Consider the following 13,687-nt stretch of genomic DNA (forward strand, 5'->3'; position numbering starts at 1 on the left):
ATAAAATTGTAGACCTGCACAAGGCTGGGATGGGCTACAGGACAATAGGCAAGCAGCTTGGTGAGAAGGCAACAACTGTTGGCGCAATTATTAGAAAATGGAAGAAGTTCAAGATGACGGTCAATCACCCTCGGCCTGGGGCTCCATGCAAGATCTCACCTCGTGGGGCATCAATGATCATGAGGAAGGTGAGAGATCAGCCCAGAACTACACGGCAGGACCTGGTCAATGACCTGAAGAGACCTGGGACCACAGTCTCAAAGAAAACCATTAGTATCACACTATGCCGTCATGGATTAAAATCCTGCAGCGCACGCAAGGTCCCCCTGCTCAAGCCAGCGCATGTCCAGAACCGTCTGAAGTTTGCCAATGACTATCTGGATGATCCAGAGGGGGAATGGGAGAAGGTCATGTGGTCTGATGAGACAAAAATAGAGCTTTTTGGTCTAAACTCCACTCGCCGTGTTTGGAGGAAGAAGAAGGATGAGTACAACCCCAAGAACACCATCCCAACCGTGAAGCATGGAGGTGGAAACATCATTCTTTGGGGATGCTTTTCTGCAAAGGGGACAGGACGACTGCACCATATTGAGGGGAGGATGGATGGGGCCATGTATCGCAAGATCTTGGCCAACAACCTCCTTCCCTCAGTAAGAGCATTGAAGATGGGTCGTGGCTGGGTCTTCCAGCATGACAACGACCCGAAACACACAGCCAGGGCAACTAAGGAGTGGCTCCGTAAGAAGCATCTCAAGGTCCTGGAGTGGCCTAACCAGTCTCCAGACCTGAACCCAATAGAAAATCTTTGGAGGGAGCTGAAAGTCCGTATTGCCCAGCGACAGCCCCGAAACCTGAAGGATCTGGAGAAGGTCTATATGGAGGAGTGGGCCAAAATCCCTGCTGCAGTGTGTGCAAACCTGGTCAAAAACTACAGGAAACGTATGATCTCTGTAATTGCAAACAAAGGTTTCTGTACCAAATATTACGTTCTGCTTTTCTGATGTATCAAATACTTATGTCATACAATAAAATGCAAATGAATTACTTAAAAATCATACAATGTGATTTTCTGGATTTTTGTTTTAGATTCCGTCTCTCACAGTTGAAGTGTACCTATGGTAAAAATTACAGACCTCTACATGCTTTGTAAGTAGCAAAACCTGCAAAATCTGCAGTGTTTCAAATACTCCCCACTGTATATGTATATGTATCATATTTTCTGAATATAGACTTGCTTTTAATTATTTGTTACTTTTATTTCTTATTTTGTAGGTATTTTTCTTAACTTAATTGTTGGTTAAGGGCTTGTAAGTAAGCATTTCGCTGTAAGGGCTACACCTGTTGTATTCGGCGCATGTGACAAATTTAATTTGATTTGATTTGACTTGATAAGCACACTTGGACTTAAGAGTCTGCTAGTCAAACCCAGTTGTGTATTCATAATTCTCATCTAGGTCACATTAACACCTCTCACCTGCTCCACAGGCATACTCAACCATACAAAACACCACTGAGTAGCCAGTGGAATAAAAACACTGCAGCCTGAGTCATCGCAGAGCCTTATCGACGTATCATTGGTCCTTATTATTCTGGATGTTATCAATGATGAAGATTAGTGAACAACCTCTTCCCTGTAGGGAACTCAAACCTTGGAACTGTTTGTACTGTAACTATTTGTCTGAACCTCTTGCGCTGAGAGGATTGCAAACATTCAAATGGTTGATGAAATAGATACATCCAGTCCTCTCCGCCTCTGTCTAACCTCACACTCTATAACCTATTTGCATTGTGATTATAACTGTTAATGTGCCTCGATTCAGGACTTAATGTGGAGTGGAAAAGTTTAGCCTGATGTCACACACCTCCCAGAAACCATGTTTCCCCAACCAGCTCAGCTCACCTACACAGCTCATCCCTGGCACAGTAGCCCTGCAGGCTGAGGCAGTTGGGTTTGCTGTCTCTCTCCTCATAGGAACACGACGGTACGATGGTCTTCCGCCGGCGCTCCCCACAGAGGGCATCAGAGCAGGGACAGAATAGCAGGGCGAAGCTGTACTCCTCTGGTACCCGCTCCAGGAAGCGTCGCAGTGCCCGGTGGCACTTCTGTCTGTTACAGCTGCCGTCGGAGCCCAGAGCCCGCTTGGTGCACGCTACAACATACTCCGACCTCAGAGAACCACACTTCTCATACAGACCACAGTCCTGGGCTGCTTTCAGACACTGGTTCTGCCCATCCAGAGGAAAAGAGGAGGCTGGGTGGAGGGAGGAGTGGTAGGGTGAGGAGAGGAAGAAAACAGAGAGGAGAATGGAGGAAGGTGGGGGTTTGGAAAAAGGGGCAATGAATAAGAGAGAAAGGAAGACAAAAATCATGAAATAAATGATTCTGGACATCCCAGACTGTCCTAGTCATTCTTCAGCGAGGAGGCAGATGTTCCAATAAGAGCAAGCTGTGTAGTGACGGGTGTGAAGCAGTACCTGCCATGATGGAGGCCATGCGTGACATCTCTATGTGCCTCACAAACTCCACCTCCAGATCTTCATACGGAGACACCTCGTACTCATTATACACTGCAGCAACAACACAAAGACATTCAAGAGAAAAACATCTCACATACACAGAGATACAATGAAACACATAAAAATACAAAAAACACACACAGTGAAACTCACCAGCAAATCTGACGGTCCAGTAGACCCTGAGGCACAGCTCCTCCCGGCGGGAGCCGCGCTGGCACTTGCAGGCCTGGAGGGGGCGGTACTGCTGCAGGGTGCTCTGGGCCTCCAGACACTCTCCCCGGGCGTCTGGGCCCAGGGGCGACACGGCCTCCTCAGCAGCACAGTACTCCAGCACCCTGTACACTGCTGTACAGTCCTGATCCTGTACACAGCCTCGCTCAGCCTCCTGACAGTCTATGGAGCCTGACAGCACGCTGCCTGGAAGAGGTGGAGGATGGGGAACATGATTATAGTTGGTCACCGGTGGTCCTGACCAGCTATTTTTACAGTTTCGTTCTGTGAGTTAGCACCTGTTTGACAAAGAGCTTCAGTGCTTATTTGGTGAAAAGCAAGAGCCTCACGTCAGAGATGGAGTCGAGTGACAGTGTACAAAACACTAGAGTATTGATTATGTTCTGTGAAGAACTGACAGCCCCATCAGTTGTCAGGATAAAGGTCAGGCAGAGTCACAGACTGAAGAGGTTAAGTAAAAGAGTGGATAGCAACATTGTTTAATTCACAACTGTCCATTTTCAGTTAAGGGGAACTTCAATTCAGCTCATTCATAGTAGTGATGAAATAGTTTTTGCCAGGTGGCAAATGCAGCTTTTTCCCAGATGGTTTTATAGGTCCGACTACAAATGGATCCGGATTTGCAGCTATATCCTCATTCAACATGTTATTCAGACTCTTTCTCTCTCTCGCTCACACCCACACATACCTGCAAACAAACAAACCATGTATATAGCTATAGGCCCACACACACACGCTCCTACACACACACACACACACACACACACACACACACACACTAAGGGGCATCCTGATTAAATGGTCACACGCTTCAATTAAGCCCATGCTGGCTGGGAGCGCACAGTACAGCTGAAATCAGATTCCAGTGGCGTGTGGTTACAATCACAGACGCCCCATGAGGTCCACATCTCAATCGGGCAGGAGACACATCAAAACCAGAGGGATACGGTCCGTCATTGCAGGCAGGGGACCCTTGCAGACGAGACTGGCAAGGCAAGCGCTTAAACTCTGGATCTCCCACCAAGATACAGGACCACGAGCCATGTAACATTATATGGTAATGAGATCCAGAATGTAAGTGTAACGGATCATATTAAGGACACCAAGCACTTAAATACATTAATATTAAACTAACTGGAAAATGCGCATTTTTATGAACATCTAAAATGCCATATATGTCCTAATGAAGCACAGTCAGTGGAATAAATCACATGCATTCTAAGCTCATTTGATAGGTTGGGGAATATGGAGTCCTGTGGGGCAGCCAGCATGTTCATACAGATGAGAGCGCTGCCCTTTTCAAAGTCTTCTGGTTACAGAGAGAAGTTATTGAATAAATTGAAACGTGAAGAACATTAATTCCCAAAGAGTTTAACTCGTCAATTTGGAGAAGACATTGTTATTGTTGTCTTTTAGCTACTGCCATGTTCATGTCCCCGTGAAAAATGTGGTGGATGAGGAGTATTAGGAGATGTGGCACACACACCTCATAATAAAGTAGAATCACAGAAAAGCAGGCATTGCCCCCGGCTTAGGTTGTGCAATTAAACAGCCTGCCAGTAATCTCCATTATGGACAGTGGTTTGTTCATTACTCTCCACTCCAGCATGTACGCTCCCTAAGGCTGACCAGGCCCAAGATAGACACCATCAGCAACTTTTGTTTCAGAGGGCCTATCTTAATACACAAACACATCATTACAACCCATATCAGGTACAGACCAGCTCGGTTAAATCTTGTCAGGCAGAGAAGTGATCATTATGATAATGACTTGAGCGTTCTTTATTGACACAATGATGAACAGTCGCCACGCTACATTGGGCAGTTTCACTGACGACAAAATGGGTGGAGGGAGGGAGGGGTGTGATGGGGGAAAGGTAAGGCGTAAGAGGAAAGGACTGAAAATCTTAAGAGTGAGGAGGAGAGATGAATACCTGTGATAAGTAAGGCTTAATGCACTCTATTGATTTCTCAGTGGGGCGAGTTATAGAATTTGTGAGGCAAAGCTGATGGCTTTCTAGCTCAGTGACCCGCTTGAGGTTAATGTCATAAGAGCAGCCACAAACCACATATCAACACATACACTGTTCCACATCATTTGAAGTTCACACACATGTATTTATTCATCCATTCTTACCCATACACAGTAAGTTAAACACACAAAAAAAACCTACACTGACTAGTCACAGCGGGATCCTACTCCTCCTCTGTTCCTCTGGTGATGTAGAGGTTAATCCAGGCCCTGCAGTGTCTACCTCCACTCCCATCCCCCAGGCTCTCTCATTTGTTGACTTCTGCAACCGTAAAAGCCTTGGTTTCATGCATGTTAACATCAGAAGCCTCCTCCCTAAGTTTGTTTTATTCACTGCCCTAGCACACTCCACCAATCCGGATGTCCTAGCAATGTCTGAATCCTGGCTTAGGAAGACCACCAAAAACCTTGACATTTCCATTCCTAACTATAAAATTTTCCGACAAGATAGAACTGCCAAAGGGGGCGGTGTTGCAATTTGCTGCAAAGATAACCTGCAGAGTTCTGTCTTACTATCCAGGTCTGTACCGAAACAATTTGAGCTTCTACTTCTAAAAATCCACCTTTCCAGAAACAAGTCTCTCACCGTTGCTGCTTGCTATAGACCTCCCTCTGCCCCCAGCTGTGCCCTCGACACCATATGTGAATTGATTGCCCCCCATCTATCTTCTGAGCTTGTGCTGCTAGTTGACCTAAACTGGGACATGCTTAACACCCCAGCTATCCTACAATCTAAGCTTGATGCCCTCAATCTCACACAACTTATCAATGAACCTACCAGATATAACCCCAAATCCGTAAACACGGGCACCCTCATAGATATCATCCTAACTAACTCACCCTCCTAATACACCTCTGCTGTTTTCAACCAAGATCTCAGCGATCACTGCCTCATTGCCTGCATCCGTAATGGGTCTGCGAGCAAACGACCACCCCTCATCACTGTCAAACGCTTCCTAAAAAACTTCTGCGAGCAGGCCTTTCTAATCAACCTGGCCGGGGTATTCTGGAATGACATTGACCTCATCCCGACAGTAGAGGATGCCTGGTTATTCTTTAAAAGTGCCTTCTTCACCATCTTAAATAGGCATGCTTAAGTCCCTTATTTGACCTAATTTGCACTCACTGTATATATACTTTGTTTTATTTTTCTACTGTATTATTGACTGTATGTTTTGTTCATTCCCTGTGTAACTCTGTGTTGTTGTATGTGTCGAACTGCTATGCTTTATCTTGGCCAGTTCACAGTTGTAAATGAGAACTTGTTCTCAACTAGCCTACCTGGTTAAATAAAGGTGTTCTCAAATAGCCTACCTGGTTAAATAAAGGTGTTCTCAACTAGCCTACCTGGTTAAATAAAGGTGAAATAAATTAAATAAAAATTGAAAAGGGGAGTAGTTCTGCAACCTGTGGATTCCACCATCTAGCTTCTCTCGTCTACAACAATTCCTTAGGAGGCATTTTGGTAACCATTTTGGTAACATGGAAACACTGGAGGAGTTTCAGGATCTAATATTCTCAGTGCACATCAGCCTTGTTGTTCTGGGGTAATTGAGGGTTGACTATTGGATAATAACAGCTACAAACACACGGTGAAAGAAAAACAAAATGAAAGAAATTCGCCCAACTTTAGTGAACTCTGTAAAGTGGTGATGATGACAAACATGTTGGGAGGGTTCACTTCAGAGGTTCCCACTCCCGGGTTGACATATCACAGGGCTACAAGGTCGGCCCAGTATGAGGTTTCAATAACAACTCTTTGTCGTGGGGAAAGACATAGATATACAATAATGAGCAGAACAAGCAGTCCTTCCTCTTATAGCAAGCCTTCAAATACCTAGGGTGAGTTGAGTTAGTTTGTTTCAAAAAGAAAAGCAAAGTAAAGTCATTAAACCTGCAGACATATACACAAAGGTAGATCATTTATTTTGTCATTTTGACCTGAACCATAAGGACGTTGAAAGATGATTGAATGAAAAAGAAAACAGCATCTTGAAATCACTGATCATTCATTTTATTTTACAGGCAAAGCCAAGATGGCCTGTTTGCTTATTCATACCGACAAACAAAGACGGAAGGATGAAGATAAGAGGAAGGGTAAAAAGATAATTACTCCTTTACTTTGTGTTCCTAACGGCCTTTAAAAAAAGGGGAGGAAATATGCAATGATTAGTCAGATGAAAAGAAACATGAAAATACATCTACTGGGATTTGTGGAAGTTGGTCTTGTGCTCTTGTAAGTGTTATACATACAAGACTTGTGGTTTTAATAAGACTGGCCAAGACATTACAGCAAACCTTGATAGGGCAGGGAATGTAGGGTGCATCTTGTGGGGGGGGGGGGGGGGGGTCATACATAGCCAAATACTGGCACACACTCACAAGAGCGCAAAAATACTCACCTAGGCCAAAACTGTGAGCAGTGTGTGATGTGCACAAATACATACACGCAAAGATGGCAAAACATCTCTCAGAAAACACCTGACGCACAAACACATACAAATGCAAGACACACACACAAGGTACACACACACACACACAGCCACTCTGGGCTACCCTCCCAACCATGGATAGAGCTCTGTGCCATCTGCTCCTGGAGTTCCAAATCAAGGTTATCAACAAAATGCACACGCAAACGTTCCCTCTATCGACTGAATGCCTGACTGACTGTATGTCTTTTTCTCTCTACTGGTTAACTCATTTTCAAACATCTGCATTTATTGGTTTACACATCATGTCAACATTACTGCCAGCTGCCACCCAGTTTGTGACTCAGTGGTGTCCAAGAAGTCTTTGATGGCACTCTTTAAAGGTGACATCATTCTGTGTATCAATCTCCAGAGATTAGTGCATATTGTACATGGCTCCTGGTAGCGTGCAGTGAAGTAATCGTATCACAGTGTGTGTGTGTGCGCGCCCCACCAAACCAAGATTTGACATGTCCTGTCTGCGATAGACAAAGGGGTTTACGGATGGGATTTTTAGTCACTACGGCTGCGTTTAGACCGGCAGCCCAATTCAGATGTTTTTTTAAACAAATTGGTCTTTTGATCAATCAGATCAGCTCAGAAAAATATATCATCTTTAAAGATCTGATGTGATTGGTCAAAAGACCAATTAGTGGGAAAAAAAGATCAGAATTGGCCTGCCTGTATGAATGCAGTCAGATCACTGTTTAACAACACCAACAAATAGACACAAAGGAAGTCCTCATCGGATACGATGGACACACTGCTGCTGCTGCTTATGTTAGTCTACTTTTCTGTAACAGGTTTGACTTTAAGAGATATTGACAAGACACACTTACAGTATGTTGTTGTGGTGTTATTCTGATGGTGTACTGAGGTGTTAGTGTTGTTGTGGTGTTATTCTGACTGTACTGAGGTGGTAGTGTTGCTGTGGTGTTATTCTGATGGTGTACTGAGGTGGTAGTGTTGCTGTGGTGTTATTCTGACAGTGTACTGAGGTGGTAGTGTTGTTGTGTTGTTGTTCTGACAGTGTACTGAGGTGGTAGTGTTGTTGTGGTGTTATTCTGACTGTGTACTGAGGTGGTAGTGTTGTTGTGGTGTTATTCTGATGGTGTACTGAGGTGGTAGTGTTGTTGTGGTGTTATTCTGACTGTGTACTGAGGTGGTAGTGTTGTTGTGTTGTTGTTCTGACTGTACTGAGGTGGTAGTGTTGGTGTGATGTTATTCTGATGGTGTACCGAGGTGGTAGTGTTGTTGTGGTGTTATTCTGACTGTACTGAGGTGGTAGTGTTGCTGTGGTGTTATTCTGATGGTGTACTGAGGTGGTAGTGTTCTTGTGGTGTTATTCTGACTGTACTGAGGTGGTAGTGTTGTTGTGGTGTTATTCTGACTGTGTACTGAGGTGGTAGTGTTGGTGTGGTGTTATTCTGATGGTGTACTGAGGTGGTAGTGTTGTTGTGTTGTTATTCTGATGGTGTACTGAGGTGGTAGTGTTGTTCTGACCGTACTGTATTTTTATTTAACCTTTCATTTTGACAGGGAGTCGTTGCTGAGACCAAGATCTCTTTTCCAGATAAGGTCTCTTTTCCAGATAAGCCCTATACAGCACCACAATACACATCAAAATACAATATACTCATTAAAACTACACATTCATATACACAATAAAATCAACATTATTATACACAAGAAAAGCAAACATAATCATAAAAAACTGACTCATATTTCAGTAAAAATATCCCCTAAGTGTATTGTCGATCATTCCAAACATAAGGTGCAAGGAAGATACCTTCCTCTCCAGACACCAAAGGAGTCTCCAAAGTTAACCAACCCTGTGAACGGGTCATTTCAAATCTTAACAGTGATGTTAGGGAAGTTTGTGGAGCAGGACTTTGTTAACAAAGGTGGTAGTGTTGTGAGGTTATTCTTTATTTTAATTTTTGTTCTTTTTACTTTTGACCCTTTTTCGTGGTATCCAAATTGGTAGTTACAGTCTTGTCTCATCACAGCAACTCCCGTACGGACTAAGGAGAGGCGAAGGTTGAGAGCCGTGCGTCATCCGAAACACAACCCAACCAAGCCGCACTGCTTCTTGACACAATGCCCACTTTACTCGGAAGCCAGCCGCACCAATGTGTCAGAGGAAACACCGTGCACCTGGCGACCAAGTCAGCGTGCACTGCGCCCGGCCCGCCACAGGAGTTGCTGGTGCGCGATGGGACAAGGACATCCCTGCCGGTCAAACCCTCCCCTAACCCGGACGATGCTGGGCCAATTGTGCGCCGCCCCATGGGTCTCCCGGTCGCGGCCGGCTGCGACAGAGCCTGGACTCAAACCAGGATCTCTCGTATTATTGACTGTATGTTTGTTTTACTCCATGTGTAACTCTGTTGTTGTATGTGTGGAACTGCTTTGCTTTATCTTGGCCAGGTCGCAATTGTAAATGAGAACTTGTTCTCAACTTGCCTACCTGGTTAAATAAAGGTGAAATAAAAAAGAAATATTGGCATCAGAAGTGGGATGGTGGCCATGGCCAATGGGAATGCACAGCCCGGGATGTATGTGGGGGCTGAGTTTAGTCGAAGCACGGTGACGTGCCTTCCCGTTTGGAGGGATTCTAACTTTGATTCAAGCATACTTCTAACTTTATTATATTGATCTCAGAGTAGGGTAGTGACTGATGACCAGATCAAAGAACAATGACAACATGGTTTATTGTTCAAGACAAATTGTAATCATTCCAAGAGAAACGTCCTGAACAAACACAGCAATTTGAATACTCTGATTGAAATATGTGAATGTTGAAGGGATGTGATTTATGATGATTTATTGGGTCATTATAATGCATTCTTCACAGGGCTGTATTTATAGCCACAATCTAAACGATCAGTCTGGCAAGCACCTGATAGCAGTGCTACCAAGTAAGTTTGTTTTGGGGTGGCAGGTAGCTTAGTGGTTAAGCGCATTGGGCCAGTAACCAAAAGGTTGCTGGTTCAAATCCACAAGGTGGACAAATCTGTCATTCTGCCCTTAGCAAGGCAGTTAACCCCAACAACTGCTCTCTGATTCAGAGGGGTTGAGTTAAATGCGGAAGACACATTTCGGTTGAATGCATTAGGTTGTGCAACTGACTAAGTCACAATACAATAAGAGCAGGCAGAATGCAGTTTTATAAACTGGGTGGTTCGAGCCCTGAATGCTGATTGGCTCAAAGTCGTGGTATATCAGACCATATACCATGTGTATGACAAAACATTTATTTTTACTAATCTAATTATGTTGGTAACAGGGTTATAATATAGCAATAAGGCACCTCTGGGTTTGAGATATATGGCCAATATACCACGGCTAAGGGCAGTGTCCTAGCACTCTGCGTTGCTTCATACATAACATATTTGCCATATACCACACCCACTCGGGCCTTATTGCTTAATTATACCAGCCTTCTGGCTCACACCTTTGTGAGAATTTGTCTTGGAAGAGCAAGCCAGTGTTTTTTTTCCAATAAATCACAATTAACTAAGGTAGGTGTATAATGTTGATATCTATCTGGTATCTATCTAGATCAGTAAAACAACGCCATGAAAACAAGACAGAAAAGCAGTGTAAAACGGTTAAAGGATGAGACAGAACACTTGTTCCTGTGTGGTTGTTTAAGGATAAGGGCAGGATAAACCTTCAAAATGATGTCATCGAGCTATGGTCATAACTATATCTATAACCATAGATCACCCCATCTCGCTCTCTCGCATGCCTTGATTTAAGTGCTTCCGTTTCAGGTACAGAGTCTTGGTATGAAAGATGACGTTTTATAGGACCAGCAATTAAATATATAGCTCATTTGTCACCAATAGAAAGAGGGGACACATACATGAGTTTCCTAGACATGGAATATGCTAAATTAAAATGAGCACAATAGTGAATGGAATTTTGTATAGGCATCATGAACTTGAAACTAAGGACAACACTTTATGCAATTCTTAAGTGACTTGCAATAAAAAAAATAAAGAAACATGTAACACTTATCCATATTGTTCCTAAAAAGAGTACAAATTATAAAGCTTATTGATAAACTGGGCTTAAATTAAATTGATGGGCTTAAATTAAATTGATATTGGTTTAGCTAAGACTAATAATCGGCCTAGCCTACTGTAAATTATTAATATCGTCTTACTATAAAGGATTGTCAATACTCTAGCCAGGCCTGCATTGTTAAAAAGTCAAGTAAAACCATTGTAGCCCATTTAACTTTTTGTCTCATCCAATGAGTGCTTTCTGAACCATTGACCTGCTATATTTGGAAATAGAAGCACCGCAATTATGATCTCTGGAGATCCCTTAGAAAAAAGAAGTCCCCTGACCGACTGTCCGTCGGTTGAACCCCTATATTCGAAAGTGACAGACAAACAGAAATGGTGTTAAAGGCTTTTACAGCGTAACAGTTTAGGAGAGACTGGATTTTCTCAACGAGGTGCACATTGAAGTGCAAAATGCGCTGGGTAATTTTTAATCAATTCAGAATACACAAGTGCAAGATCGAAAAAAAATATACTATTTGTGGATGAGTGTGTCGAATTTCGCTTACCATGACTGAGGACATTCATAAGTATTCCAAGGACAATCATCATGCACGGCATCAGGTAAGATAGGTCGGGAGTTGGGGACTTCGTAGAGGTACTTGGTCCTCGCGCTCACTGACCCACCGCCTGCAACATCCAGCCACACCGCGTTTGTCCCAGGATCGACTGAAACAAGGTAGCCGATACTTGCAAATGTGTGACAATTCCTAAACCTGGACTCGCAGGAATGCAGTGATTGCAGTTGTCACGTGTTTTTTTTAAGAGAGGGTGGCAGTAAAATAAATTACATGTATATTTTGATTAGCCTGCAGTGGTCAAGAATACTCAAAAACCCGTGCAAGCGTTCCGTGGTCTTGTGTCTCCACCAATTTAGAAAAATGTCCCTCCAAAGTTTCTAGAAGCTGTCAAGCGACACAGAGGCCAGTCCACTTGAATTCGTTTTGAATAATTATCAATTGCACTTATGTCGCCTTGCGTCGTCCGTCCGTAGTTGCAAGAGTTGAAAATAGATCAGTCAGACTGCATGGCGCATCTCAAACATCAAGCAGTGTTGTGATTGGCCCCCAAGTAAATGTAATACACAGACAGAAAAAGTGTGAATAGCCATACCCCGATGTGCAGCTTGGTCTCATAGACTAGACGTAATATAGTAAATGTAAATCCGGGACAATCAAATTTGTATGATATGTTACATTTGGTATGGTTGCATGAGACAGATGGTCACTTAAGGCAAAAACTAAAGTAGGGTGGTTGGTCAAGGTGGGCGTATAACAGGGACATCTAGCAACCCAAAGGTTGGGAGTTTGAATCTCACCAGACAACTTTAGCATTTTATCAACTACTTCTACTTTGTAGCTACTTTTCAACTACTTAGCATGTTAGCTAACCCTTCCCCTAATCCCAACTATTTTGGCCAATGGTGAAAAGGACTTAAGTAAAAAATACTTTAAAGTAGTACTTAAGTCATTTTTTTGGGATATCTGTACTTAATTATTTATATTTTTTACAACTTTTACTTTTACTCCACTACATTCCTAATGAAAATAATGTACTGTTTACTCCTTACATTTTCCTTGACACCCAAAAGTACTAGTAACATTTTGAATGCTTAGCAGGATAGGAAAATTGTCTAATTCATGCACTTATCAAGAGAACATCCCTGGTCATCCCTATTGCCTCTGATCTGGCAGATTCACTAAACACAAATGCTTTGTTTGTAAATGAGGTCTGAGTGTTGAAGTGTGCCCCTGGCTATTCATAAAAAAATATTTTAAAAATCAAGAAAATCATGCCATCTGATTTGTTTAATAAGGAATTTGAAATTATTTATACTTTTACTTTTGAGACTTAAGTATATTTTAGCGATTACATTTACTTTTGTTCTGAAGTACATTTAAAACCAAATACTTTTACACAAGTAGTATTTTACTGGGTGACTTTCACTTTTACTTGAGTCATTATCTTGAAGATACACTTCTTGTTAATCCAGCCGCTGTGTCAGATTTCAAAAAGGCTTTACGGCGAAAGCAAACCATGCTATTATCTGAGGATAGCACCCCATAAAACAAAGACAATCATAATTCAACCCACCAGGCACGACACGAAACTCAGAAATAAAGATATAATTCATGCCTTACCTTTGATGAACTTCTTGTTGGCACTCCAATATGTCCTATAAACATCACAAATGGTCCTTTTGTTCGATTAATTCCGTCGTTATATATATATCCAAAATGTCAATTTATTTGGCGCGTTTGATCCAGAAAAACACTGGTTCCAACTCGCGCCACATGACTACAAAATATCTCATAAGTTACCTGTAATGGTTGTCCATTGCTGTGGCTCAGAGTATTGAATCC

General features: G+C 42.8%; 1 protein-coding gene across 1 annotated transcript in view; it reads right to left on the reverse strand.

The window, feature by feature from the left end:
* The window catches only part of LOC110510101 (GDNF family receptor alpha-4), a 37,136-nt gene extending 24,691 nt beyond the window's left edge, over positions 1 to 12,445 (reverse strand). The window contains exons 1-4 of the mRNA XM_021591432.3: positions 11,834 to 12,445; positions 2,671 to 2,934; positions 2,476 to 2,568; positions 1,901 to 2,252 (exon numbers count right to left, since the gene is read on the reverse strand). Coding sequence (XP_021447107.2) covers positions 1,901 to 2,252; positions 2,476 to 2,568; positions 2,671 to 2,934; positions 11,834 to 11,885 — 761 coding nt within the window. The 5' untranslated portion in view covers positions 11,886 to 12,445. The remainder of the gene's footprint in view (positions 1 to 1,900; positions 2,253 to 2,475; positions 2,569 to 2,670; positions 2,935 to 11,833) is intronic.
* Between the last annotated feature and the right edge of the window lie 1,242 nt (positions 12,446 to 13,687).

This window comes from Oncorhynchus mykiss, chromosome 29, assembly GCF_057628025.1.
Source record: "Oncorhynchus mykiss isolate SJ-2025 chromosome 29, ASM5762802v1, whole genome shotgun sequence".
In the NCBI taxonomy this organism is placed as follows: domain Eukaryota; kingdom Metazoa; phylum Chordata; class Actinopteri; order Salmoniformes; family Salmonidae; genus Oncorhynchus; species Oncorhynchus mykiss.